General features: G+C 49.9%; 1 protein-coding gene across 4 annotated transcripts in view; it reads left to right on the forward strand.

Annotated features, from left to right (window-relative positions):
* The window catches only part of LOC102289652 (metabotropic glutamate receptor 7), a 176,723-nt gene extending 157,128 nt beyond the window's left edge, over positions 1–19,595 (forward strand). For 3 of the 4 annotated variants that reach the window (XM_042228187.1, XM_042228189.1, XM_042228190.1), the window contains exons 9-10: positions 9,401–9,647; positions 15,345–19,595. In XM_042228187.1, the coding sequence (XP_042084121.1) occupies positions 9,401–9,647; positions 15,345–15,394 (297 nt within the window). In that variant the 3' untranslated portion in view covers positions 15,395–19,595. Of the gene's footprint in view, positions 1–9,400; positions 9,648–11,734; positions 11,758–15,344 lie in introns of all 4 variants that reach the window. The other variant, XM_042228188.1, reaches the window with a different exon arrangement.
* Positions 19,596–27,335: the final 7,740 nt, after the last annotated feature.

Below are 27,335 nucleotides of genomic sequence, written 5' to 3' on the forward strand. Positions count from 1 at the left end.
CCACAGTATTCCAGAGTATTTCTGCTGTCTTTCCGGAGTATTTAATCATTTACAGTAACTGTGTTATTAAGATGCTTGTGTTGATGATAGTTACATTTATTAAGGAACAAATCTGAAGATGATGAATCCTTTGGTTCTATCACAGCGGTGAGGGTGGAGCAGAGCTGAAAACAGAGTTTCCTGTGGCGTCCTGCACTCGTCGCCTACATGTGTGCGTTCGCTCTCTGTCGAGGTCCTAAAGCCTTTAAACCTGCAGTGCAGACGTCGCTGTATTTACTCTCAGGGCGGAGCCAATCAGCTTCTGATTACACCCCCGCCCTGTTAGCTGGAAAACAGGAGAGCACTCTGTGGATGCAGTAAAGATGGCCGCCCTGCTGTCAGAGGGCGATGTGGCGTGTTCATGTGCGAGCGTTTTGTTTGGGAGCAGTCTCAGGGCAGTGTTCCTGATTCTGGGATGATTTTCCAGCCATTGAAGAAACAGGTTTCCTCCTGTGGTGGATGATCCTGCTGACTGACCTGGATAATATTTAAAGATCTGCTGGTGAAGGTTCCTGCTCTGCTAGTTTCAGTTCAGCTCATCTAGTTGATTTCCAGGTTGCTGTTTAGTTCCTGGGTCATCTTCCCCTGTACTAAGCCTCCCTGTGTGTCTACCTGTCATGTTTCATGTCTGTGTGATTCTTGTTGTCAAGTTTGCGTCATGTCTGTGTCTCCATGTTTCCTGTTTTACTTTGAAAGAGTCCGGTGTTCCTTGTATTTAGTGTCTGTGTTTCATTCGGTGTGTGTTGCGTCGTCTGTGTCACCGTCCCAGTTACGTCTCGTCATAATCGTCACAGTTCTCACAGTCATAGACGTGGTTGTTAAAGTGTCAGAGCTTCATCACGGTTTCATAGTCTCGTATAGTGTTCAGTATCACAGGATAGTCGGTTTCCACTTTAGTTGCTTTGCCTTCTGTCATCAGCCAGAGTAAAATCTCACTTTTTGGTAAAGTCACGTCTCCTCGCCTGTGTCTGCTCTTGGGTCCTGCTCTAACCGGCACCCCCCGGCATTACATCAGGAGGCTGAAGGTCGCCGTGCACCACAAGCTTCCATCTCGTGTTTCCTGTTACGTCTTGAGGAGGCTGAATCGTGCCGTCCTGTTCTGCAGAGCAGGCTTCATGCTGAAGGCAGCAGGATCAGGCTGCGTGTGCTCAGCAGCGTCCTGTTCTCATGATGATAAGAGCTGTTTGCTGGAGCCTGAAGAGGGATTTGATGCCTCCGACTGTAGCGCAGGTACATTGTGTGTTTTCTCTGATGTGAATGGCTCATTCAGGATTTATCAATGAGAGGATACACTTGAAGCTCAGAGCCTCAGTGAAGAGATGGGCGAGCTGGAAATGAGATCAGAGCAAAGAACCCTCCTGAAGGACGGTCCGGCCCGCCGCCTACAGGACAGAAATCATTTGAAACACTGATCCAAAAGCCCGCAGACGCTACGCGACCTCACAGAGAAAAACACATTACAAAACAGCGAACACGGAGACTCAGACTCCGGTGAGGTGATCAGAAAGACAAAGGCGACAACGAGAGATCGGAAACGCTGCTCAGATCAGCGCTCGAACTCACGGAGACTCTAAGTCTGCTCCGAGAGCGCCGAAAGGGCGGGAACTTCAGCGTGACCTCAAAGAAAGATGAACGACATCAGCTTAAAGAGACGACCACACGTGTGCAAGAACCCGGTGTTGATGGAGCGCTCGTATGCGCAACGCCCCGAACAGCGTTTCAGCGTCACCGGATCTGCTGCCACATGTCAGCACCTCATGAATAAATCAAACGAGGCCCTTTCTCCTCTCACGCACACGCCAAGGTCACTACGCCGCCGTCCAGCTGAATTAGATGTTTTCCACGCGTAGACAGGAAGGAGCCGCCAGCAGGAGGAGGCGGGTATTTGCAATGCTAATGTCTTTGCTTCATGCAGCAGGGATTTTGTGGCACTGATGTTTGTTTCCACCTCCTCTCCTCACCTGTCAGCACACAGGACATCGTCCTCCTCTCCTCACCGCCGTGTTCAGTCCGGCTGCACTGATTGGTCGATTCATCGTTTTTCACTTAAAGGAAATAAACTCTGCATATGTTTCTGTTGCTGTGCTGGTTTTACTCCATCCACAGGTACTGATCAATGAGTTAAACTGCAGGAATAAAGACATAAAGACCTGGATGGCCGCAAACTTTCTGCTTCTTGATTCAGATCAAACTGAGGTTATTGGCCCTGAAAATCGTAGAAATATGGTGTCTAAGCAGATAGGCCAATGCTAGGCTGATAGACGGACACAGTTTGTCTAACGATGAGCTCGAAGACAAGCAAGCCAGGGTCAGAGCCTCCAGCCTGTAGCTGTTCAGGTCCTTGGGCTGTGTTTCCTGCACAGGATTTAAGGAGCCTGGAGCTGATAATAGCGGCTACGTGTTGGAGGTCATGGTGGAGGGAGAAGGTGGGTGTGGAGATGGGGCAGCTTATAACCCCAGATGGCTCTGAGGCTCCTGCAGACTCCCCTCCCTGATTTCTCTCCTCCGCTCGCTCCGAACACTTTCTCTTCCTCTCTGTTTCCTGATGTCAGGACATACGTTATCTGACAGGATTTAATGTGATTTGTTGAGCAGACCATCAGTGCGCTCCCCGGGGTCATCAGTCGAAAAGGTCCATCAGAGCCTCCTCGACCCCCTGCACAGCGTGACAGCTGGTCCCAGTGTAATACAGGTGTATACACATGGAGGTCTCAGGGTTGTATAGTATGGTATCACTTTGTGTAGCTGCTACAGGCGCGGGCTGCTGGGTGACTTCCCATGATGCACTGAGTGTTTCTGTGGCAATGTGAAGACGTGAGTTTGCAGAATAAAACGAATGAGGAAAAATGTGATCTTTACTTTGAAATTTCTTCTTGTAACATTATTTTGCTCACTTGTTTTAAGTTTACAGTGACAGAAATACATCGTTCTGCACATTTGTGGATACTGTTTTCCTAACTTGAAATTTCAAAAAGAAATGAAACAAATTCGTGCTATTTATTTATTCACAGTGGGGAGGAGTTCTTCCTCCCCACTGTCACTGCTGCTCGTGGCTGTGGGCGGACTGCGGGGTTCCTCGCTGCCTGTCAGGCTCTTTAGTTTAAAACACTGCGAGGTGTTTTTTGTTCAGTTGTGTCACACCTGTAGCCGCCCAGCTCTGTGCTTTGTCTCCAGCAGCAGCTCCACTTCCTGCCACTTTGTAACAGCAGGAGGAAGTGGAATTTAAGTACCCCAGTAAACAAGTCATCCTCACACACACAGACTCACAGTGCTGACATTTGGAGAGCCAATCAAATGTGAGGACGCTGTTTCAGGACGTCCGTCTCCTCTCTGCTGCAGCTCTGGGCCATCACACAGGTAGTTAGCAGTAGCCTTACAGCAGGTGGAGAGCGGTGCCACATTAAACTGTGTCCCCCTCCAACTCATCACCACAGCCGCAGCTCAAAGCTCTTCAAACACATTCAAACATCTGCAGCTGAACATCCTAAAAATCCCAAATACTGCTGCTAATACTTACAACAATAATGATAAAGAATCACACAGTAACCTTCACATAATGTACAAACATCAGAAAGAGAGAAACATGACGAATAAATGAACTATGATCAACTCTACAGACCACATTAGAGGTTCTGAGGTGATGTTTAGGTGTAAGAGTAATCTGAGTAATCTGTAATCCTGAATAATCCAGAATAACATGTGAAACCACAGCGGTCACGTGCTGGGATTCAAAGCTGACACTCCTGCAGCTGCTGCGTGGCTGAAGCCCTCTGAGGCAGGTTTGTGCCTCAGAGCGCTTCATAAAAACACAGGTGACCTAAAGCAGAGCTGAGGTGTGTCAGCACCGTGCTGCCGCGCAGAGACGTCTGCAGCTTTGGAGGGACGAAGGCCGGCGATGAGGAGAGAGGGCTCAGCAGAAGCTGCAGCTCAAAGAGCTGAGACAGGATTGTTGCATCTGTGACCATGACTCCAGGACAGAAGGTCAAATGTGAGGAGGCAGCAGGAGGACGCCCTTTAACCCTCGTCACCTCCTGCAGCACCGAGCTGCTGTTCAACACCACCACCTCAGTGTGCGTGTGTGTGTCTGTGTGTGCGTACCGTAGTCACAGGCAGCTCTGGACGCACTCTGAGGGCGGTCTCAGAGGGAGGCGTCCACTGAAGCTGAGCTTTGGCGTGTGTTCAGGATTGGTTGCCATGGTTTTGGTGTTTCTGCAGCTTCAGAATGCTGATTGGTTCTGGGTGTACCTGCACTCAGATGCCACAGGTGTCACCATGGAAACCAGCTCAGACCAAGAAGACAAAACATTAGGAACAAACACTGTGACTCTCGACTCACTTCCGCCCTGCCTCCACCTCTAACACCACCTCCTCCTCCCTCCATCCAAACTGAACGTCTCGTCGATCTTCCTCGTGTGTCTGATGTTCTTCTAAACTTTGCAGCCTCTCCTCGTCCCCGCCCTCCTTGGCTCGTCTCGCGTTCCTTCGTCGTTTACGCTCACGCCCACTGAACCTCCACCTCCTCTCACGCACCTCTCTCTCCACCCTCGCCTCTCCCTTCTCCACCCTTAACTGTCTCCAGCTCTGCGGCAGTGATGCTTCATTTCTCTCGTTTCATCGCTCTCCACTGTGCACCATTTTATTTCTGTGTACGGCGCTAAAACAGCGTTAGCATAACTTTTATCAGCGTCTGGAGGTGGCGAGCAGAAACTGTGGCAGCGGTTTTTATTGAGCGCATAAAGAGCAGCTCCAGCCGGAGTAATCAAGGAAGCAGTGTTTTTGAAGAGTTTACAGCACCCAGCAGTTTCTACTTTAAAATCTGTCGTCAGAGGAGTCATGTGCTACGGTGGCTGGGAGGTCCAAAACGTCCTCAAAGGCGGGGACTGTCTTACCTTTGGAATGACCTGAACACAGCTCGCTCCGGGCCTCAGGCACACGGCAGAATCATGACCACGTTCCTGCCATCAATTGTTAAAATGCGCCTTTGAGGCCTGAGAGGCGGGGAGGATCAGGACAGGGTCATGTGACTAGCTGCAGGCCTCGTCACATGACCACTCCTCATCCACATGGTGCGTTTGCAGCAGACTGATGTCAGTTTAGGTGAACCTGCAAATATTTAACTCTGCTAAAAACTGAGCCTTAAACACCACGTACACCCGACATCGCCACCAATCAGATATGGGGGAGGAGCTTATTTATGCCCTTTGAAGGCAGTTGGAGCTCAGCTTCACTGAGTTGGTTCAGCCTGACTTTGACACAGAGCCGGGAAGCAAAGGGCGAATCAGGCGACTTGTTGGCGAACGACGTGTTTTCACACAGGTGACGCAAAGCGAAACCTGACTTCACATAGTAAGAGTGCAGCAGGGTCTACGACGAGGCTGCGACTGTTTCCTCCACCTAACGCCACCGAATGTCCGTGAAGAAGAGCTCAGAAGGTGAAACACCTCCAGGGCAGGACAAACATCAGTCTGAGGTTTGAGCTCCGAGCATCGCCCCTACTTTATGCTCGCTGCCGACACCGTCCGTGATTTGGTGTCGCTTCAACTTCGTGGGTTTTTGCAATGTGGCGCAGCCGTGTCTGCGAGTGCGCCGGTCCATACAGGAAACATCTGTGGACGTCACTCAGACCGAAAGCTTCCTGCAAATAAAAGTTTTGGCAAAGTTTCCCTTAAACTTTGAACAAAGTCCTGAAGAAGTATCAGCAGCAGCTTCCTGACGCTGTGAAGCTCAGACTGTAACTTCTGACACACTACGACGACCGCAACCACGAAGACGTCCAGCTTCACGTCTGAGGTGACGTCTTTCCAAGGTCAAAGTTTCACTTCCTGTCCTGCTCTGAGAGGTTTCCTGAATCTTCCTCGCTCGTATTGTTCGGCTCTGAGGGACACTCAGGTGCACGCACCTGTCCGGGTCTCGGCTCTGCGGTTTCTACCTGGTGCTCTGATCTCTTCGTGAACTCTGAACTCGCTGTTCCTGCCGTCGATGGTTTTCCTCCACGCGCCTGCGCGCTCTGACACGCTTAGCTGAGCTGAGTGAGCGTCGCTTCACCGCCACAGATGGTGGAAACGACGGGTGAGACCTCAGTGATGAAGGTTTATTAAAGAGCAGCTTTTATGGACATGATGAAGAGCCTCCGTCTGCACTTTGTGTTTACACACACTTTTAATTTTTCACTTGATCAAACTTTATGCGTACGGCCTCTCAGGCAGGTCAGAGGTTCAAAGAGCATCACGAGCGTCCAATTATTTGGATAAATGAACCAGTCTGTGCGCTGAGAGCGAGTCAATAAAATGAGAAGCAATCCAACAATAAATCCGCCACAAATGGAAATGAAGAGCCTCACAGAGCGCCGCGCTACAGCAGCAGAGGACATCAGCAAACCAACAGCGTGTCAAAACTTTATCGAAACGCCTCCCAGGACGCCGCACGGTGACACGGATGTGGCGCCGAGACGAGAAACGTTTCCCTGTGAACCATAAAACACAGAAGTGTGCGGATGATTTCGCCAGGCGCCGACCGGACCGCAGCTGGGCCTGACGTAGATAAGTTGGAGTCTGTTTCAGCGTTTGCACCTGATGGAGTCGACCTCCACCTTTGTGCCTCACACAGAAACGGCAGGCTGCCTGACGCCGCCTCAGTGAGACGGCCATCTTTGATGTGGTTTCAGAGAAGAGGAGCACATTTTCATTGGGGGGAGGGCTTTAAATGAGGGGGGAGGAGTCTGTCTGCAGCATGCTGGGCCAGACTCGTTGTTTACTACCAATTGTCCAATCAGAGCCGCAGGAGCAGCCGAGCGCTTGGCCTCACGTGACGGCGAGAAGACGGCAGTAACAGGAGTCATGTGAGAACATCGTAAGGACGCCGCAAGCATTTCAGCCGAAGAAAGAAAACGACCTTCATCGTGTCAGGAAAACAGCACAGGGACGCCACGAGTCACAGGGAAGCAAGGAGGCGAGGAAGGATGAAGACTGCGACAGAAAGGGAAGAAGTGCAAAGGAAATAGGAGGCAAGAGAAGTGAAGCAGAATTATAGAAACACAAAGTGAAGCTGGAAGAGGCTCTGAGGCTGTCTGCTCAGGAGGAGGGTCACTCCAGCTCGGCTGAAAAGCTGCCAGATGTGCAGCACTCAGACAGATGTGTACAGACAAAGAGCCAAACAGCTGCAACAGAGCAGCGCCACCTACAGTTACAAGCACAGACTGTATATGAGCGATGACGTCTGGAGGGCTCACTTCAGTCTGCATCCACAGAGACCTGCTGATCACTCAGCTCAAGCTCCGCCTCCTCACAGATAGACATTAAAGCAGGTGAGCTGATAAGAGCGCTGCTGTTTGGGCTCTATCAGTCGTGTCATCTTATCGCTGATTCACATCAGCCTCGCACAGACCTCTGACTGCACGATCGTGCGCACACCTGTCAGAGCAGGTGTTCCTCCACGGGAGCTCAGAGTGGACTGTCACAGCTGAGGGCCAGCAGCTCACACAGGCTTTAAACAAACCACTGACTCCGCCTCCTCGCCGATGTTTGCCTTCGTCTGCTTGGAGCAGACAGACGCTGCTCTCGCTGCCCGTTTCTGACGTCCGTCACCTCTTTGTAACGAAGCAAACACATCTGTGTGTCCAGCTCGCACCTGCGGAGGTCTCCGACCCCGAGACCGTGGTCATCAGGGAGGAGCTCGTGTATGTCAGGGTGTCTTTCGCACACGAGGTGCTGACAGATGGCAGGAACCCTCACCTGTGCACACGAGCTGCAGGTGGGGACTGCAGGGATGAAGATACTGTAGATGAGCTGGACACGTGCAGGTGTGTCTGCTGCCACAGCTTTGTAGAAGAAGACGTGCGTGCAGACTGTCATGCAGGTAAACGCCGCGGGCTCATTAAACCTGCGTCAGGTGGTGGTGCAGGGCCTCGTGTTCCTTCAGAGCGCCGCGTAGTTTCTTGCTGATGTGGCGCAGGAAGCGAGCAGCCTTTCTGCGGGTCTGAATATTCTCCCCGCTGCTCCCCTAACTCTCAGCCCCACCCCGCCTGCTGTGACTTCTCCCCGTTAATGGCGTCGCTCAGACTGTGACAGCAGGGCCATAACACATAAAGACAGTGGGCTGAACTCAGTGAAAGCCACTCTGGGAAGCCCATTACAGCACAGCCGTGCCTCTTTATGCATTCTTCCCGGGCCCGTATCGGCCCTCTATTGGGTTCACGGGGCCACGGCTTCGGACACAGGGGCAATATACACACTGCATAAAACATTAATGGCGTGGCTCGGCCGGCTGCCGCTCTCTGCTGCAGGCGAGGGTCGAGAACACGGCGGGTAATAAAACACAATCCTTCACTGGCTCATAAAAAGTGTCGAGAGTTTGCTTCTGAGTGAGGCGAGCTTCCCGAGTCTCTTTACCGCCGCTGACACGAGCGAGCGGCGTGACTGAAATACAGCCGTCACCAGGACGGTACCTACTACACAGCTCTAAAGGGTTAAAGGTCAGAGGTCAGCAGCAGTGGAGATGGATGAACCTCTGCTCGTTCAGGAGTCTCTGAACAGGCTGTTAAGAGAGACAGAGATTGATAACAAGTATGATTCAGTGCAGAGAGGTCTGTTAACACATAGTGAGGAAGAAACACCCAGTGCATCATGGGAATCCCCGGCAGCCTACGTCTATTGCAGCATAACTAAGGGAGGATTCAGGGTCACCTGGTCCAGCCCTAACTATATGCTTTAGCAAAAAGGAAAGTTTGAAGCCTAATCTTGAAAGTAGAGATAGTGTCTGTCTCCTGAATCCAAACTGGAAGCTGGTTCCACAGAAGAGGGGCCTGAAAACTGAAGGCTCTGCCTCCCATTCTACTTTTAAATACTCTAGGAACAACAAGTAGGCCTGCAGAGCGAGAGCGAAGTGCTCTAATAGGGTGATATGGTACTACAAGGTCATTAAGATAAGATGGGGCCTGATTATTTAAGACCTTGTATGTGAGGAGCAGGATTTTGAATTCTGGATTTAACAGGAAGCCAAAACAGGAGAAATCTGCTCTCTCTTTCTAGTCCCTGTCAGGACTCTTGCTGCAGCATTTTGGATTAGCTGAAGGCTTTTCAGGGAGTTTTTAGGACTTCCTGATAATAATGAATTACAGTCGTCCAGCCTGGAAGTAATAAATGCATGAACTAGTTTTTCAGCGTCACTCTGAGACAGGATATTTCTAACTTTAGAGATGTTGCACAAATGGAAGAAAGCAGTCTTACATATTTGTTTAATATGTGCGTTGAAGGACATGTCCTGGTCAAAAATGACTCCAAGGTTCCTCACAGTGTTACTGGAACAAAACACCTCTGAGATGAAACCATTAACTAACCCCGTTCTCCCCTCTCTCTCCCACCAGCTGTACATCCAGACCACCACGCTGACCATCTCCATGAACCTCAGCGCGTCCGTGGCCCTCGGCATGCTCTACATGCCCAAAGTCTACGTCATCATCTTCCACCCGGAGCTCAACGTGCAGAAGAGGAAACGATCCTTCAAGGCCGTCGTCACGGCCGCCACCATGTCATCCCGGCTGTCACACAAGGCCAGTGACCGGCCCAACGGAGAGGCCAAGACGGAGCTGTGCGAGAACGTCGACCCCAGCAGTAAGTACCTGACACCGCACAGTTAGAAGAGCTCATCCAAACACCTCGAGTGACGTCTCAAAGGTTCTGTTTCTCTCACAGAAAAGAGAGCGCTTTCTGAGAGTTAAACCATTTTATCAGATTCATTTTTGGTACTTCGAATGATCTGGAATAAACCCAAACCTCAGGTGTTTTGTTCAGATCATAAATAAAATTCTGCGGCTAAAACGTTTCTTTGAAATTTGAGCATAAAACTGAAGATGTCACAGACTTGTTCCCTGTTGTTCCCGGAGGTGAAACGTTGACCCTGAACACGATGTTTAAATCTGCCTGTGACGAGTCTGTGGAGCCGGCGTGTGTTTGGACGTCCTGATCGCCGCTTTCAGGCAGACACTCACAGTTTCTGTGCTTCAGGCTGAATGAATGAAGCGATGAAAATAAAGTCTGATGCATGTGATCATCAGCTGCTAAGCTACGTTTAGCAGGAAGCAGCAGGAAGGAGAGGAGGGTTTTATTAAATGTTGAACTGTTCCTTTACAAATGCATGAGTGCATGTGCTAATCGTGTCTCTGAATACAAACCGGCTTTTATTTTTGCAGCCCTGTCTCCAAGAACTAACGTTTATATGCTGAACACCAGCGTGGGTCTAAAGCTGCGTGATGATTGGCTCGTTAGGATACATTAACGGCCTCGTTGTCCTCGTTAGCGTCTCTCCAAACTTCTGAAATACATGAAAAGTCTGATTTTCAGGATCTGTGGGGCGGATTAGCAGCTGATCTCACAGAAAGCAGGGAGTCTGTGTTTGAATGAGCTCCAGTTAATACTGAGAAATCTGAGACATGGATTTAATGTAAAGGCTGAAGAGGACGACTCTGCTGATTCCTGTCATTAACTGAACACGCCCACAGTTTTAATCCATGAGCTAAATGTCTGTAAGAATAATCCATCTGAAACAGAAGCACACGCAGTACGGCTCACGCTGAGCGCTGCCCCTCAGCAGGCTTCCTAACGCTGGCCAATCAGAAGAAGGTGGCCTTAAAGAGACAGAGGATGAACTAGCGAGCTGCACCAAAGTCCGGGGCGTTTTGAACTGTGACTCATGCAAAGCTGCTCCAGCAGAGTGTGAGATAAGAGATATTTAACCTTTACCATCGTGAGGTAACACCGCTCCCAGGGTGGAGCTCCGTGAGCCCCGCAGCCACCCCGACCACCTCGCCACCAGGCCTAGGCGTCTTTTCTGGGAGGGCTGCTGCTCACTAACTCTGGGCCACATGTAACTTTAGTTCCACAGAGACGCTGAAACAACAGGTTTATCAGTCATTCCTTCATCAAAGTGACGAATCGTTTTCAAACAGTAAACTCGCCGGTATGGGTTCACACTCAGACGTGTCGACGATGGACCGTCGCTCTGATCGTTCTCCTCTCAGAACAAATCAGCTGAACATATCAAACCAAGAAACGTCTCTGTGACATCATCAGTGACATCATTCAGACTGATGATGCTGGAGTGAACGGGGCTGCACGGCCTGCTCTGCTCTGTCCTCCAGTGCATGGAGCAGAAATCCATCTGAGCCAGAAACGACGTTTACAACATTTTTTCTGCTTTCGTGGCGAGCTGATGTCACCTCGTCACAGGTTTCATCACCCGCAGGCGCAGCCTGACAAAGGACCGGAAGTTCCCTGTGGGCGGAGCCAATCACCATCACATGACAGGAAGAGGCGGCTGACAGCAGACCAAACTGAGCTCGAGGTCATTAATGCTTCAGCGTGAGCTCACAGGCTGCAGCTACACGAGTCCTAACAGGAAGTCAGCCATTCTGGAGACACCTAAATGTCCTCGGAGACGTCCTGAACTCGATCACAGCTGCTCTGAGTGACGCTAAAGGAACGCGAGGTGGGAACGAGCAGGTGCAGGACGAGGATGCGCTCCTGACGCCGCTGAGAAACGCCGCAGTAATAGCAGAGTCAGCGGAAAGCTTCGGCTCGCAGCTTCTCAGAAATACAAAGTGCACAAGTTGAAATTACATGTCTGTGTGATCAAATTACCAGCTCACAGTGGGGTTCCCTCTGGGACCACTCACCAAATCATGTTTTTCTCCCCCTCACAGGCTAATTTCATAATTTATCAGAGGTAAGAGCAAATTAATCTTCTGCTTCTGCTTTGCTGTCCCGACCTTGATCCATTTTCTCCTGGAGGTCTGAGGAGGAGGAGAGAGACCCGAGTGGGGAGGGGATGTAAAAGTGACGTCCTCGGCTCTTTACCGCCCTCTTTCAACCGACTTTAACTTTTACACGAGGAGGTTGTAGCGTGGCGCTCCGAGCGGCAGATTTAAGGCCGTCCTCCGGTGCTTTAACTGCACGTCCGACCCCCGGTGACCTCTGGGGTTCCTGCGCCGCTCCTGAGTCCATCAGGATGTAAAGTGTGCAGCTGTTGAACCTGCTGTGAAACATCCAGCCGACGCAGCAGGCCTTCATCCAGCTATGGGCTCTGCACGTGCTCAGAGAGTGTCCCAGTCATGGCCAATCCAGAGCTCCCAGAGCCCCCGTGAGACCACTGTGTCCGCCACCTCACCCGGGACCCTGACACAGCCCACCGGGCTTTCGCCACACCGAGTGATCGGGCAGATCGAGGAGCCTAAGTTTGGTTGTTTCCTGATGTGCAGGATCTTCCTGTTGAACCTCTGAAGCCCCTCCCGAGACCCCTGACGCAGAGATGGCTCTGCCTCAGTGAGCTAATTTAATACACCGTGTCACCAGGAGAAAGCGCGCATGTAGCTCCTCCCACACCACAGACGTCAGGATTTAAAACGTATGCTTGATTTGTGGAGCTGCATTAAAGAAATATAGACACAAATGGGCACCAAGTCCAGAATCAGCAGCCGTGGTGGTAACGTGATCCACGCACGCGTATCGGCTCGAACAAGAGGCTGTAACTGCAGCTCGCACGCCGCCTGTGCAGGCGTGGCGTTTCTGTAACGTGCTGAGCTCTCTGCTCTTCATGATGGCAGATGTGAAGCCCACGAGTACAAATGCAAACATCAGCTTTCAGAGTCCAGAGTTCCTCAGTGGCCGTGACGGCGGTCGTCTGCAGGGTCTGTCAATAAGAATCACTCCTGTCCTCGTCCTGCAGACATCGCAGAGGAGACGCCAGAGTCTGAGAAACAGTGGCGGTAAAACCGGGTCCTGGTCTGATTGATTAATCTGGATCAGCTTCAGCTGCTCTCAGTAAAACTCGGGACGCTCCTCGAGGCGCCGTGGCTGTAACCATAAATAATGACACCCCCGCGGGAAAACCTCAGTGGCGCAGCCCGAGGCCCCGTCATAATTACAGCACATCAGTCACTGTAGTTAGTTATGGCACACCGGGGGGGGGGGGCAGAGCCATCTGTGGGCCGGCCTACGCTCGCCACTCCGCCTCCCCTCTCATTCGGCCTCGAGCGTCTCAGCGCTCCCCTCCTCCTTCACTTTGTAAATCCTCTCTTTCCTCCTCCTACTCCTCACCTCCGTCGCCATCCTCCCCGCTCCTCCAGCTGATTCCACCACAAAGACCGCTTTCTCGCTGTCTCTCCATCCTGCGATACGAGGCCTCGCCGCCTCTCTCTCCACGCCGCCAGCAGAGGCTGAGATGAACGTTTATTTTTGGAGCGATTTGACTTCCCAACACTTCCGCGGTCTGTGAGTCAGCAGCTGTGAAAACAGCCCAGTGCAGCAGCACGCCGAGGCCAGAGATGGCCGACTGATCCATGACAGGACCGCGGCGGATCTCTGAGCGTCGTGACGGTAATCAGATCCTCGTTAGTGGGCCTCATGTGACCACACCCCCAAACAGCCTGTAGGAAAACCGGCGGTAGTATCTTGTGTTTCCAGCAGGGGGAGCAGCCACAGGTGAAGCTCATCAATTATTCCTGTTGATATTCTGTCATTGAGCTGAGCCTGTGTGTAAAAGTGTGACACAGGTTTGTATACACGCGTGTGTGAAAGGTCATACAGACTGGCGCTTTCTCTCCTCTGTAACGATGAGGCCGAGAGCGACCAGCTCCCTGACCGATGCTCCTCAACGAGTAATCTCTCTCTCTGCACGGAGCAGAAATAAACGTGTTTCCCAGACGTCGGATTTTTGGGGTCTGCGAGTTTTCTGAGACGCTTTCAGCTGCGTTAAAGGAGACTCATTATCATTTAATCTGGAACCATTATTTTAGGCTTAATTATAGCCAGACTGACTGTTTATGATGAGTGTTGCACAGAAACAGTCTGACTGCAGACGGGGGGGTGGGGGGAGAATGAACAGAAACGTCTTCTTTTTTTTGACTGAGTTAATTTATTCGGTTATCATCAGGCTCCGCCCACCGCTGTCAGACGAGCTGGAGATGTTGCTCCTGAATGTGAATGAGACACAAAGTCAGAGCGGCTGCTCAATATGCAAACGCAGCCGTTTTCTCTTTTATCTGCCACGATTGATGGCGGCTCCTGGTTCCCAGCCATTCGTCACCGGACGAATGCTGAGGGTCAAGTGCCAGCGGGGGGGCTGCAGCAGGGAGATATGGAGGTGGTGGAGCTGCACAGCTCACCTTGAACCCCTCGAACACGTCACGCTCAGCTTCCTGCGTCATTCAGGAGCCGTGTGCTAACTCTGCAGAGCTTCAGCACCGACACGGATCAGGTGTCTGCAGGAGCTCGGCTGGACCGCACGCCCACAGCAACGCACCATATTTACTCAGAGATAAATCCACAGCAGGGAACAGATGTTACAGGTTTGTGCTACAAACGAGCAACGTGGCGAGTGCTTTAATGAAGAGAGCGAGATCGAGTGTTACAGGCAGGAACATGTTAGAGACTGATCCTTGAGTTTATTCCAGGTGCAAAACACAGAATATTTCAATGAACTCTAATAACAATGTTTGCGTCACACAGCCAACAGTACAGCAGCATGTTTGCCGTCCTCCATCAGAGGCTGAAGCTCGTCGTAGGACTGCCACCGCGGGCCGACACCTGAACACGCGTTTGATTCACGGCTCAGCGAGCTGTTAGTGAAACACCTGCAGCTGGAGGTGTTCTCCAGGTCTGTGGGCACGTCATGTTGAAATGACGGCGCTGTTGTGGGGGCGTAATCCATGAAATCTACGGCATGGAGACACGAGGCAGGCTGTTCCCACTGAGTACAAGTACAAAAACACACAAAAGTACACAAGCCTTTCAAACATCCATGAACTCTTTATTTACCAGCGTGTATTTACAGGCCCGACGGACGTCTTTCGTCAGTTTGGCTTTAAATTTAAAATCGTTTGAATTTTGCAGTCATTTGAAGATTTGCTTCTAAGATGGTAAATAAAGGGTTAAACGCATTTTTCCAAGATGTGAAGACTCTACTGAGCATGTGCAGATGAATGATCCCTCACAGATTCAGTCTTTTCATCAGCTGCCATCTTTCCATCTTCAGCTCTTTAGCGCCACCTGTGGCTCAAAGTTAGACCCACCGCAGCGGCTGATCGGTCGACCCTCAGATAAGCCCACACTCCTTTTGTTTCTCCCTCTGCTGCAGATGCTTTTGAGTTATGACCTCTCACCGTCCCGTCCTCCCTGCTGAGAGTTCATAATTCAAGCCTTACTTACCCGAACGTCTGTCATCACCTCATCCCTGCTCCATCATTAACCTTCATCTCTGCTCTTCAAGCAGCCGTGAGGACCGAATCTGACCTCTGTGTCTCCTGCCGTCCCCAGGTCCAGCAGCTAAGAAGAAGTACGTGAGCTACAACAACCTCGTGATCTAACGGCGCTCCTCCGTCACTGCAGAGCGAGATGTCTGATCTCCTGCAAGAAGGACGAGCAACGGGAGAAAAGCGGCGACGTGCAGGACTTTTTCTTTCTCTTCTTTTGGTCTCATGTGCTTCACCGCCCATCGGAGACGTTCAGGTGCAAAGCGGAGCGTGGTGGGACGACCTCTGAACTCTGACCCCTCCAGGTCGAGAAAAGCTCCAGAAATAAAAATCTAATTGTTTTGTTGTTGAAGTGATGCCAGTGGTTGTGAGGTCGAACACGGCGGATGCATCGGGCGGCGATGACTGGGCGGCGCCGATGGGCTCCGTGCCGCCGGTGATGTCAAACGAAGTGTGAGCCCGCCCCCTCGTGTCTCTTTATGTACTTCCAAACTGCAAGTTCTCACCTTCCTGTCCGCGTGTGTAGTTCTTTATGGCTTATATGTCGGCCTCTTTCCGTTGGTTTGATTTCTGTTGGTTTGTAAGACGGCTGCGGTTGCCATGCCGACGACAGATGTACTTTGCTTCTCGGTTTTATTGAAGCCATATTCTTCTTCGCTCGGAGATTTGGAGGGCTTCGCTCGCGCTGCCACCTGGACTCACATTTTTATCCTGCAAACGTGAGAAAAAAAAGCCTCTGAAAACAAAGTTTTTATGACTCGCTCGGCTCGTTTGCTCCTGACTACATATCCCAGAATGCACTGGGCTGCATGCAGGAAACAGCTGCAGGGCTGAAGGCAGCAGAGAATTTTACAGTGCCCGCTCTGGGGGTGTCTGCTGGCAGTTAGCCACTGTGTAGCCTCGGAGCGGTACCTGCACCGTCCTGACCCCAGTCCTCTTACTCCACCCACACCCCTGCGGGTGGAGTAAGAGGACTTATTTTACTCTTTCTTGGACTTGGCCTGTTCCCATCAATCAGGGACCAAACATGGTTTTATTGTCCCCCTGAAAAAGACAAGAGGTCGTTTCAAAAATACACAATCATTGAAATAGACTTCTTTAATAAACATGATTAAAAAATATCATACCTGAGCTGCGTGGTCACACACCCTGCAGCTCCACCCTCAGCCTCTTTTACCAGCTACTACAGCGTTTACCCAGCACAGTTTAGTCATTAAAAAATCTTCACGGTGGAAATCAGAGTTTAAAAAACGGATGAAATCCAAACAGTGAAACAGAGTAAAAGAGGTTGAAGCCTTTTGGAGAGTCGTGCTCCATTTTTATTTGCTTATATGTCGACGATCTGATGCTCTGAAAGTTAAAACGAACGACTGGGAGCGCCGAGACCTGCTTTACCCTCTGCTTCCTGTTTGGACCTCAGTCACGCCGGCCTGGAGATGGTTCCTCGCACGAGCAGATTAACGAGGTTTATTCCAGGTGAGAATCAGCTGAATGAAGCAAACCGTCAGTGTTGTGGAGAAACGGCGTTTTCAGAGGCTTTGACAAACACAGCAGCAGGTCTGAAATCTGACCGTTCAGCTGGCCGTGACACGGAGCCAAAACAGTTTTTAAGTGTTTTTAAAGCCGTTCGTGGTCACCTGATGAAACATTCCCTCCCCAACATGCGTGTTCTTCTCCACACACTGTTTGTAGGTGTTTGATGGCGGCGGTGGGGGTGAGGGGCAGACCCTTACCCCGAGGGAGCCTCCTTCGGTCCAGGCTGAGTCTCTGCTGATTTCATGGACTAAAAAAACCAACTAAAGGTGTCGATGTCGAGGTTGTCAATGCATGCCTGATATGTTTGATGTTGAACCAGAAAAATAAGTTCTGTGCCACAGTCGATCCCACCTGTCTGCTCCGAATCGTCCGTTCTTCGGTTCCTCGGAAACGTTCTCGCTCGGCAGAATGTGGCTTTGTTCGGTTTCTTATTCCCTGCAGGAGAAACACACGGAGAATATATATTTAAAAAAGAAAAACACGTTTTAAAAAGTGGAAGCATGTATGTTTTCTACTGTTTGTACTTGGTATATTCATGTTGCCCTTGCTGCTTATGTGCCAATGTTGTGGGAGAGATTTACATTTGGCCACTCATGCAACTATTCTGTGGTGTCGTCCAAGAATGTATCAACATGAAATAAAACATTTGGTTATTTTTTTTAGAAACGCCGTCTGTGTATCCATGACGACCCTGAAACACGCTCTCGTGTGACCCTTCACAGCAGCTTTGCATGATTCACTGTTCACAATAATCCTTCTTTATCTTACAGCCCATCACTTCCTAGTCTAAAAAAAGGCCCCTCCCCCTTCCTTAAATCCAGCTTTCTTCTGATTGGCTGCCTCTTAAGACGCTCCTTAAGATGACCATATAAGAATGTTTCTTCACTATGAGGAAGTCCTGCTCAGCTCGCTTGAGCGGCTGCACGACGCACGCCGTCCGGCTGGTCACCAGCACAGAGAAGCTGCTCTCTGAGTGACTGAGAGCGGCGAAAGACGTGACGTCAGCCTGTGAGCTGCAGCGTCACCTACACATGCGCGTATACGTGCACATGTGCAGTAAAGCAAACAGAATGGAGCTCTGTGTCTGCAGACGGCGAGCCTGGCCTCTCCATGTCTTTATCTCCAACATGGAGATAAGCTGCTGCATGGAGAAAAGATGGAGGTCGGCGATAAGACCACATCTGCCCGGCCATCAGCCAAACGTGGAGGTCAATGGAAGCACTGCCCGTGGTCAGAGAGGTTGCCGCGTCACTGCAAACTCGCAGACACTCAATGATTTACATGTCGAGGAAATCCGTGAAAGACGCTTCGTCTTGTCTGCTGCCGCGTGGAAACAGCGCACGCTGCAGCTGACCTCGAACACAGCGTTTACACACACCGAACACACGCCCCCCAGAGCACATCCAGGTTATTTATGAGATTATATCCACTGCAAGTGTCACTCGTGTGGACGTGTGAAATGTGTAACAGGTCCACTCAGAATGAACTCCCTGATGCTTCAACCCCCCTCCAAGTGTTCGCTTGAACCCCGCCAGCCTCTCAGAGAGCCTGCGCTCCGTGGTTTACATGTCCCGGTGGAAAAAGGCCGGAATACTGATCCACTTTTTAAAGAGGAAGAAGAAAATCAGAAGAAACAAACTTCTCCCTGTGTGTGTCTTTGCAGTTAGCCCCTCCCCCTGAAGCCCTGCCAGTAACGATAGAGCAGGACTTTGGCCGCCTCCCCCCGCACGTCCTCCTCAGCCTGCCTGAGCCGCAGATAAGAGCGGCTGTGGGGAGGGCTCGGCTTCGTGTGGATTCACATAACTAACCTTTGGTGTCCAATTAGATTAGCCGCCGCCAAACCAATTAGTGTTTCTGTGAGGAAGGAGGAGATGCCAGCAGTCGTATTAGCACTGATATCCTCGCAGCAGGCAAACATGCTGACGGAGCTCTTCAGCAGCCACTGCAGTGGAAAATGCAGCTTGTTTGCAATAAGAGAAAAAAGTTTTGGAGCTGGAACAAAAAGCGTCCGGCTTTAACGAGTCAGAGGAGCCTGACAGCGAGGCCGGGTTCATTTCCTGTCCCGAGGAGACAAACGCAGCTCATCCATTAATGAAGCTCGCCGTTTATCGCCCTTCCAGCCAGGACCGCTGCGAGCACCACGAAGCATCGTTTAAAGCAATCAGAGCGGCTTCGCTGTCACGCTCCGGAGCGCTGAGCTCTTTGGGGCGTTTGGGCGGAAACAGGAAGTAAGCGTTGCCACGGTTCAGTAAACTAGTCCCCGGGCGACAGCTTGAATCACCTGAGCACGACTCGTCCCAGGTGAAAGGACAAAGTACAGCACTCTGATGTACACCTCGCTCCACAGACACACACAAGCAGTTACACAAAAACTGTTTGACATATCAGTTAAACCCATAACAGTGACACAGATGTGATGAAAGAGCTGAGATCCATGAAGATCAGCAGCAGGACGACCGACAGCCCAGCTGAAGCACACCTGATTCAGTGTGTTGTTTCCACAGGTAAAGGCAGGGTCACCTGTCACCTCACACTATTATTACATGATACTTATAATATAGCTCCCTGTATTATTGGTCACATGATGTCGAGAGTCCGGATCAGAAAATATTGTGCAGTCAAAAACTGAAGAGAACCATGACTCAACATCTGAACATGACCTGATGCTGAAGCGTAGTTTGGATCTTTTCTTGCTGCTGGTTCGGTTGATATTGTTTGGAGAGCAACAAAACTGCAGCTTCAGAATCAAACACAAAGAAGACGTCAACACAAAGAAGACGTCAACACAAAGAAGACGTCAACACAAAGCGCCGACCCAACGAAACATGAGAATCAGCGAGCTGTCGGCTTTCAGCCCCGACCGTGTCCGTGCCGTCGGGGGCGACAGCTCGCTGATCCTGATGTTTCGTTGGGTCGGCGCTTTGTGTTGACGTCTTTGTGCAGAATCGTGTTCCTGTTCTCATTCACTGTTTCAGCTGTTTGGTGGTTGTTGGAATTTGTGAGGTTTAACCTGAGATTCTGGCGTTTGGAGTAAAAAATAAATTTACATTTAAAAATAGATTCGGGGTTTTAATGAATCGATATCGCGTTATCCAAGTTAGAATCGATTGTAATCGATAAATGGATCATCAAAACCCGCCCCTGCTATGAAGGGAAACACAGGGCCTATGGGGGCTGACTCACTGCTGCCCCTGCTGGATGTCAGAGGAACTGCAGCAGGTCAGGAACCTTATTCATGTGATCCAGACTGTTGTCGCTTCATGCCCCCCCATAAAGTTCAGACTACAGCGGCTGAAGAAGAAGAGCTCCTGCATCAGCGTGTAGGCTGAGGAGCACAGAGCAGCCGGCAGTTTAATCACGATGGAAAAAAGTAAAAGAGAGAATAGAAGCTGCAGCCAATCACGTCCCTGTGCTCAGCCTCAGTCCACGCCTCCTCCGCAGCTGTCTCTGCTGATTTCATCATCGCCCTCCAATAACACGCTTCCAAACCTCTCCTGACCTCCAGCCTCTACAAACACAGAATAGCAGCAAAGCATTGAGAGGAAGGATCGACCCCCTGCTGCTGGGACCACCTGCATGTCCTCAGCTCCTCCTCGTGTCCCCCTCATTCACACACACCTGTGGTATAAGTGACAGGACTGCTCTTGTGTCACAGAAGGGTGATGGGCGGGTGTGAGGAGATAAAGAGCAGCTGATGACATCAGCAGGAGGCTGGAGGCAGCCCCACCTAAAGCACAAACTGCTGATTCAGAGTTTCCTCCTTCTGCAGACGTTCATCAGGGATTCTCTGCCTCCTCTGACAAAAAAGGGCCGGTAATGACAAATATTTCAATATTTGAATGTCTACTGTGAGATAAGCCCAACCTCGTGGCGAGGCAATTAAAGCAGCACGAATGGAAATGGACGATTTATCATCGGGAAGCATCACTGACGAGTGACGGCTACGGAACAAAAGTCCGGCTCTGACACGGCGCCGGATGGACGTTATTGCTCGGCGGCATCGGCGTCTGCACTTGATGAGGTCCCCACTGCTATCGGCTCAGAGATAGCAGGTGTCAATGGAAACCAATTTAAGGCGTCCACAGCAAAGCGAGTTATTAACCCGCCTGCCAAAGAACTGTATCTTCCCCTCTCCCTCTTTATTTTGGGAAGAGCGACAGAATGAAAGTGAGAGCGGCGCTTTCAGAAGTCGATTAGCGCTTTGACACTTTGTCTTTTTAAACGCTCGAGTTAGACGCTGAAGCTTCCCAGAGGAGAGGGAGGAAAGACGCTCGTGTCCTTCAAGTGGAAAAGTCAATCACTGTGACTGACGGGAGTCTGGGCCCACACCACCCACCCAGGGCCGCCCTCTTTCTCTCAGCCCCTGCTGCGTGCACGCAGAGGGGTACAGGAAGCCGTCACCACACTTCCTGTTCCAGCATCGTGACGGCCCCAGACTCAGGGCGGACCTTTAACTGATCCAGCGCTCTGTGACCTGAGGGGCCTGCAGAGTGGGAGGAACCAGTTTATTGGTTTTTGGATGGTGGAAAAAGCAAAGAAGCACCACGCAAACGTTTGTGGACTCCAGGAAGCTCTGAGATGGTCCACAGACCACGTTCTCGTGATGAGTCTGGATTAACATGGAAGTTTCACGTCGTGCGAAGCATCGTTTGCTGGTGTCTGGAGAAACACACATTCTCGTTTAGCTGTGTTAGTGAGGACATCTCATTGCTTTCCCTAACCTAACTGTAACCCAGACATCAAAACCACATCTCACACACGTAATGGTTTGATGTTACTGTTGTTTACATGAACATGTGACTAATATCCACACTAATGCACACCAAAAGAAACTATTCAGGGTTTAAAGGTGTCACAGTCTGGCGAGGGCAGACTGTATGAATTGAAAAAAGGACCCAAAATGCAGCCTCCAAGGAACAGGGAACCAAACCTGAATGTTAACAAAAAGCGAGCCGTTTAATATGGCTGGTAAAAAAGGTACAAACAACAGGGCAAGGCAACCTGAAGCAAAATTAACACAAACCTAAACTGGGAAATCTAAACAAACAATAAGAAAAACCTAGACAAGGAACTTGGAAGCATGGCATCGGAAACATGGCGTGGACAACAGACGACCTGACAATCACACACTGAAAACAGAGGACTTAAATACACAGGAGGTGATTAGGGGAAGTGGGAACACATGGAGGAACAGCTGACTGACATGAGCCTAATGAGGGGACAAGGGAAGTGAAACTAAATACAATGAACAAAGAACACACGACTCCTTCAAAATAAAACAGGAACCATGAGACAGACATGATAATACAAACTTGATAACATAAGACGAAGGGTGAGGGAAACTTAAATACAGGGGAAGAAAACACAAGGAGTCTAATAACCTAATGAACAAAATAAACTCAAACTTAAAATGCTGGGTCAAAAGACCCAGGATCATGACAAAACTTGGAGGCAGGAAGGACGTGGTGAGACGCGTTTCCGTGTTTCATGCATGTTTGATTAGGTGTTAAAAACAAATCCAGAGGACAGCTGAAAGTCTCTGCTTCTAAACTTGTGCAGAGCCGATGGGACAGTTCATGTCCAACCACCCGGTCTCTGCGGGAGATGGGACACACTCGACGCCAAAAGGTGGAGCTCCTAATCTGCGACGAGCTGACGCTACGACATGAAGGTTCAAAGAAACCCCAAAAATAAAAGCTGCAGAGATGCAGCAGCGTCGTTGGCATTCGGCGCATGCTTCGCTGAAACCACACTTCTGCCTCCTCTCGCAGCTCGCTGCGCTCGCAGAGATGTTCATTTTCAGATTTCACACTTGATTTAGAGCCAAACCAGCAACATTTAGAACTCAATCAATCTTCCTGTTTTACATACAACCTGAAAGAGCCGTAATTTTCCAATCAGCCTCAGCAGTTGCTGCTGTCACTTCCAATGTATCGCAACATCCCCCAAAACCTTCAAGACTGTGAGCAAAGCCCACTCGGTATTAAAGCGGCATGCAGCGCTGCAATATCAAACCAGCCAGCGCCTCACATTCCCTGCAGAAGCCTCTAAATCTTCCAGCAGAAGCACAGCATCAGCCGACCCCGCCTCATCCCCAGCACTGCGTTATTAACGTGAATATCAACAGACTCTCCCAGTGAGGTGCATCCAGCTCGCTGGCGCCCTCATCCATTCTGCTATCCTCCCTCTGCACACATCATCTGTTTTGGGCTCCTGGGCCATACATCAATGTGGCGGGCCAGAGAAAAGCTCTTTAAGTTGCATAAACACAATGTCGCCCGGGCACCCACCAGCTGCCCGTGATGGATGGGACCGCACACAGAAGAGGGAGCCGGATCCATCCAGGAGCTGACGGCGGAGCAGCGCCGAGCGGGCGGAGAGGCTGCGTGGTCGGCGCTGACGCTGAGGCCGAGCTGCAAAGAGGACATTAATCACGCCGGCCTCGGCCTGACTGAGCCTTTCACCCAAACGCTGCGCTCCAGGGATGGTTACTCTACGCTGCTCGAGCGTTTGTTTCTTCCTCGCTAATCGCGGCGACCAAACCTGCTCCGATCCATCAGCTGGTTACCGTAACAACAGGTGTGACGAATACGCGCAAAAAACAAAAACCTGCACAAACTACAGACACCTTCAGAGGCTCGACAGCAACCGACCGACGAGTACAGGTCACTGATCAGGAAGAGGACTGCACACTCATCAGCTGAGCTGAGCAAAGCTCCTCTAATCCAACCACAGAGATATGAAGCTATGAGCAGAGCAGGTCCAAAGAGCCAATCAGAGAGCAGGATAAGGCTATCATCAGAGTCTGCAGACAGAAGACACCTGAAATAATCCTGTTATATTCATCTAAAAACTGCAGAATTTAGAGTTTTGGATTCGACTACTTACTGATGTTTTTGTAAAAAGTCTTTGCTGTTGAAATGTTGCATGAAATATGAACACATATGAGAAACGAGTTGTTCTGGTGTTTATTAGTGTGCTCAAAGGGTTCATCTGTCCTGGACACATGCTGACTCATGCTGACCAGTGACAGCGTCAGGCTTTTATCTTTAATCAAGCACACACATCCACAACAACACTTGCAACAAGTGCAACACTCTTTTCTGCCATCGTTGTATTTTTACTTGTATATAGAATTTGTATTCTATTTTTATCCTATTGTATATTTTATTCTATTTTATTCTACTGTATATAGTATTTTATTTTGTTCTATTCTGTACAGTTGTGTACTCCATTTATTCTTATTATATTCTCATTTTTGCTACATAACTTTTGCACTGTCCACTTCCTGCTGTGACAAAACTAATTTCCCACGTGTGGGACTAATAAAGCTGATCTTATCTTAACGTTCAAACAGATTTAATGTCCAGAAACATGGTTCACAGTGGCTGGACGGGACATTTCTTCTTTTATATATCAGATCCTGCCTATTTGTCCTGTTCGGTTAATATTTTATTTTCTCTGTTGGAAAAACGAATTTTTCGTTTTCTTTACTAAAGAAAATGTTCATCGTTACACTGAGCTGACTGTACTGGTGTTACGACCCATAAAGTGATGGATGCTCGGTCCCCCACAAACCCCAGAATCACACCGACGACACCAGCCTCTGCTATCACAAACATGAAGCACAGTTGGACGGCTGCATTATTTTTCTGATGCGTACTCAGCTGTTTGCAGAGCGTCTCCGATTCCTCTGAATATTCGGCCACATAAGGACTCGAGGCTCAGCTTCCTCGGGCTCCTCGCAGTCTGCTGCTAACTGGCTTAGAGACTCTGAAGTTTGTGTCATGAGAGCCGAGGGGGACGAGAGCGCCGCGTCGTAACTGTGAGCAGCGCTCTGCAACAAAAAGATGGAAAATGACCTTCATTTCTTTGCACTTATAGAAGCTGCATCGTTTCAGGCCCAGCCGCACTCTGCACAGCTGCGGTGCTGCATCCCAGAATGCAAAGCATACCTGGCCACGCAAAGGCGTCTACCTCACACGCCTACACCTGTAGGTGGGTAGGCGTGTCTGACTGAATATTTTATCTGAGAACAAAACGGGAAAGTTCCCACAGACGCACAAAACTAAACTGGTGTCATCTGAAACCAGTACAAACAAAGAAGCTGTCCCCATCTCGCTGACAATTAAGTATTCGCTGAGTACAAAGGGAAACAAATACAGCGTTTATCACTTTCATGTAAATGAGGTTCAGCTTATTGTAATCATCACTGTGGCTCAAAGAGTTGGCAGTTCGTCTTGTAACCGGAAGGTTAACGAGCCCCGACTCGGACGTTCTCGGTCGTTGTGTCCTTGGGCGAGACACTTCACCTGCCGCCTACTGGTGATGGTCAGAGGGGCCGATGGTGCGATATGGCAGCCTCGCCTCTGTCAGTCTGCCCCAGGGCAGCTGTGGCTACACCTGCAGCTGCCTCCACCAGTGTGTGAATGTGAGAGTGAATGAATAGTGGCATTGTAAAGCGCTTTGAGGGCCCTGAACAACGCTTTAAAAATGCAATCCATTATTATTATTATATGACATCACTACCAGGGTGGCTGTGGAGGTTTGTCCTGCTTTCTGTCTAGACACACAGCTAACTGCTAATTAGCAATAACATCATAAATCCAACAATTTCACTCACTGGAGCTCCGACCCGTTTACAGGGAGCCTGGACCGGCTCTCCGGTCAAAGCCTCCGAGTCTGTGATCCTGTGAGTTCACAGAGATGAATTTACCTGGTGAGGAGGAGACTGACACTGACTGCCTGTGCTGGGATGCTGAGCCCACTGTCCTCTGATACCGTTAACTGCAGCGCTCATCATCACGGATCCTTGCTCTTGGTTAGACAGCCTGTACAACCTGTAAGAACCAATAAAAGATGTAATGCTCACACAGCATTACATCTTGTTTCACAGAGTTAAAGACAGAAGTAATAAATAAGACTTACATCCTCTTAAAGCGCCGAGCGCTCTGATTCTTCCAGCTCCCCATCAGGCGTGCATCACATCTACACGACTCTTTATTATTCTTTCAACATGGATTATCATTAACACAGTCTCACATATTATATATTAATATGTGAGACTGTGTTAATGAGCCTGATGTTATTCTCTCGTGATGACGAGCTTCAGTCAGGTTTCAGAGCTCCTCACAGAAACAGCTTCAGTGAAGGTTACCGATGATCTCATGGCCTCTGACAGTGCACCTGGAGTTCACCTGAAGGACTCAGACCTTTAGAAATAAAGTTCTCTGGTGAAACAAAGATTGAACTTTTGGCCCGAATCACAGTCGGAGGTTTCTTCCTGATAAAAGGGAGTTTCTCCTTCCTACTGTCACCAACACAATGTCTGATTGTTGGAGCTTCTCTGTATTATTATTGGGTTTGTATCTTACAATATGAAGCACCTGGAGGCAACTGTTGCTGTGATTTGGTGCTGTATAATTAAAACTGGACTGAATTAAGAATTGAACTTGATGACAGTGGGAAGGAAAAACTCCCTTTTAACAGGAAGGGGTCTACCTTACAGTATAAAGCTCCTGGAGGTGACTGTTGTTGTGCTACTTGATGCTGTATAATAAAACTGAATTGATTCTCCTTCCTGTGCTCTCTTCCTCCTCCGTCTCAGTGATCACTGTTATTCTCCAGCAGCGTTCCTCTCGTCCTCGCTGTTTGCAGATCAGTTCTGAGTCTCAGAGCGAGAGACGCGTTTCTGGGATTGAGGAGCGGCTGATGACTGAGCGGAGTTTAGAAGAACAAAACCCCGGAGGTTTGCAGCGCCGCACAGATCCCCCTCTGCCTCTCGTTCTGTGTAAATAAGCGTAGATGAGGCAGACAGACAGATGGCCGAGCTGCCGCGAGTTTGATAACAGTCTTGCTCGGAGCGCTGCTGTCAGCGGGGAATTTTCTCGGCTGCATTAAAAGGAGATTTACTTTACGAGAGAGAAACATTAGAAAGCAGCTCGACTCGGCTGGTGGCTTTACTCTTATTTACACAGTGAGAGAAATAAAATGAGTCAGCAGCTGAAGGTGTCGTTAGTGTCGGAGGTGAAAGTGCGCACGCTCACAGCTCTGCAGTGTTCCTGTCAGCTGAGCTGGTTGTAAGATTAAGGAGGATTCAGACGTCACGAGCTGATCATCACAGACACCCCAAAGCTATCTCAGGAATATGAAGCGTTTCCTCCTGAGCACCAGAGTCAGGTTGGTTCATTCATTCAGCAGTCTCAGGTACGCCCACACCTGTCTGCAGCCGGGCCTGCAGCATGCTTTCATTCTGGCTCCTGCTTCAGGGCCATCTCTTTCACCTGCAGCCAGGTGAAAGACGACTGTAGCAGCTACTCCAGATGTTTTTACCCCACTGTCACGTCTTAGCTAAACCAAGTGATGAGACGTGAGCTTCTGTGCCGCACACGGGGTCTGCCTCCGGTGCTGATCTTTGAACGTGAGTCACACCCACTCAGACCTGTCATAGAAAAGTGAACCCAACTCTAATTACACCTTTAACTGTAGTTATAGAGAACACTTAGAAAACACTGAAATC

This window comes from Haplochromis burtoni, unplaced genomic scaffold (genome assembly GCF_018398535.1).
Source record: "Haplochromis burtoni strain Fernald_Lab_line unplaced genomic scaffold, NCSU_Asbu1 Contig_310, whole genome shotgun sequence".
NCBI lineage: Eukaryota > Metazoa > Chordata > Actinopteri > Cichliformes > Cichlidae > Haplochromis > Haplochromis burtoni.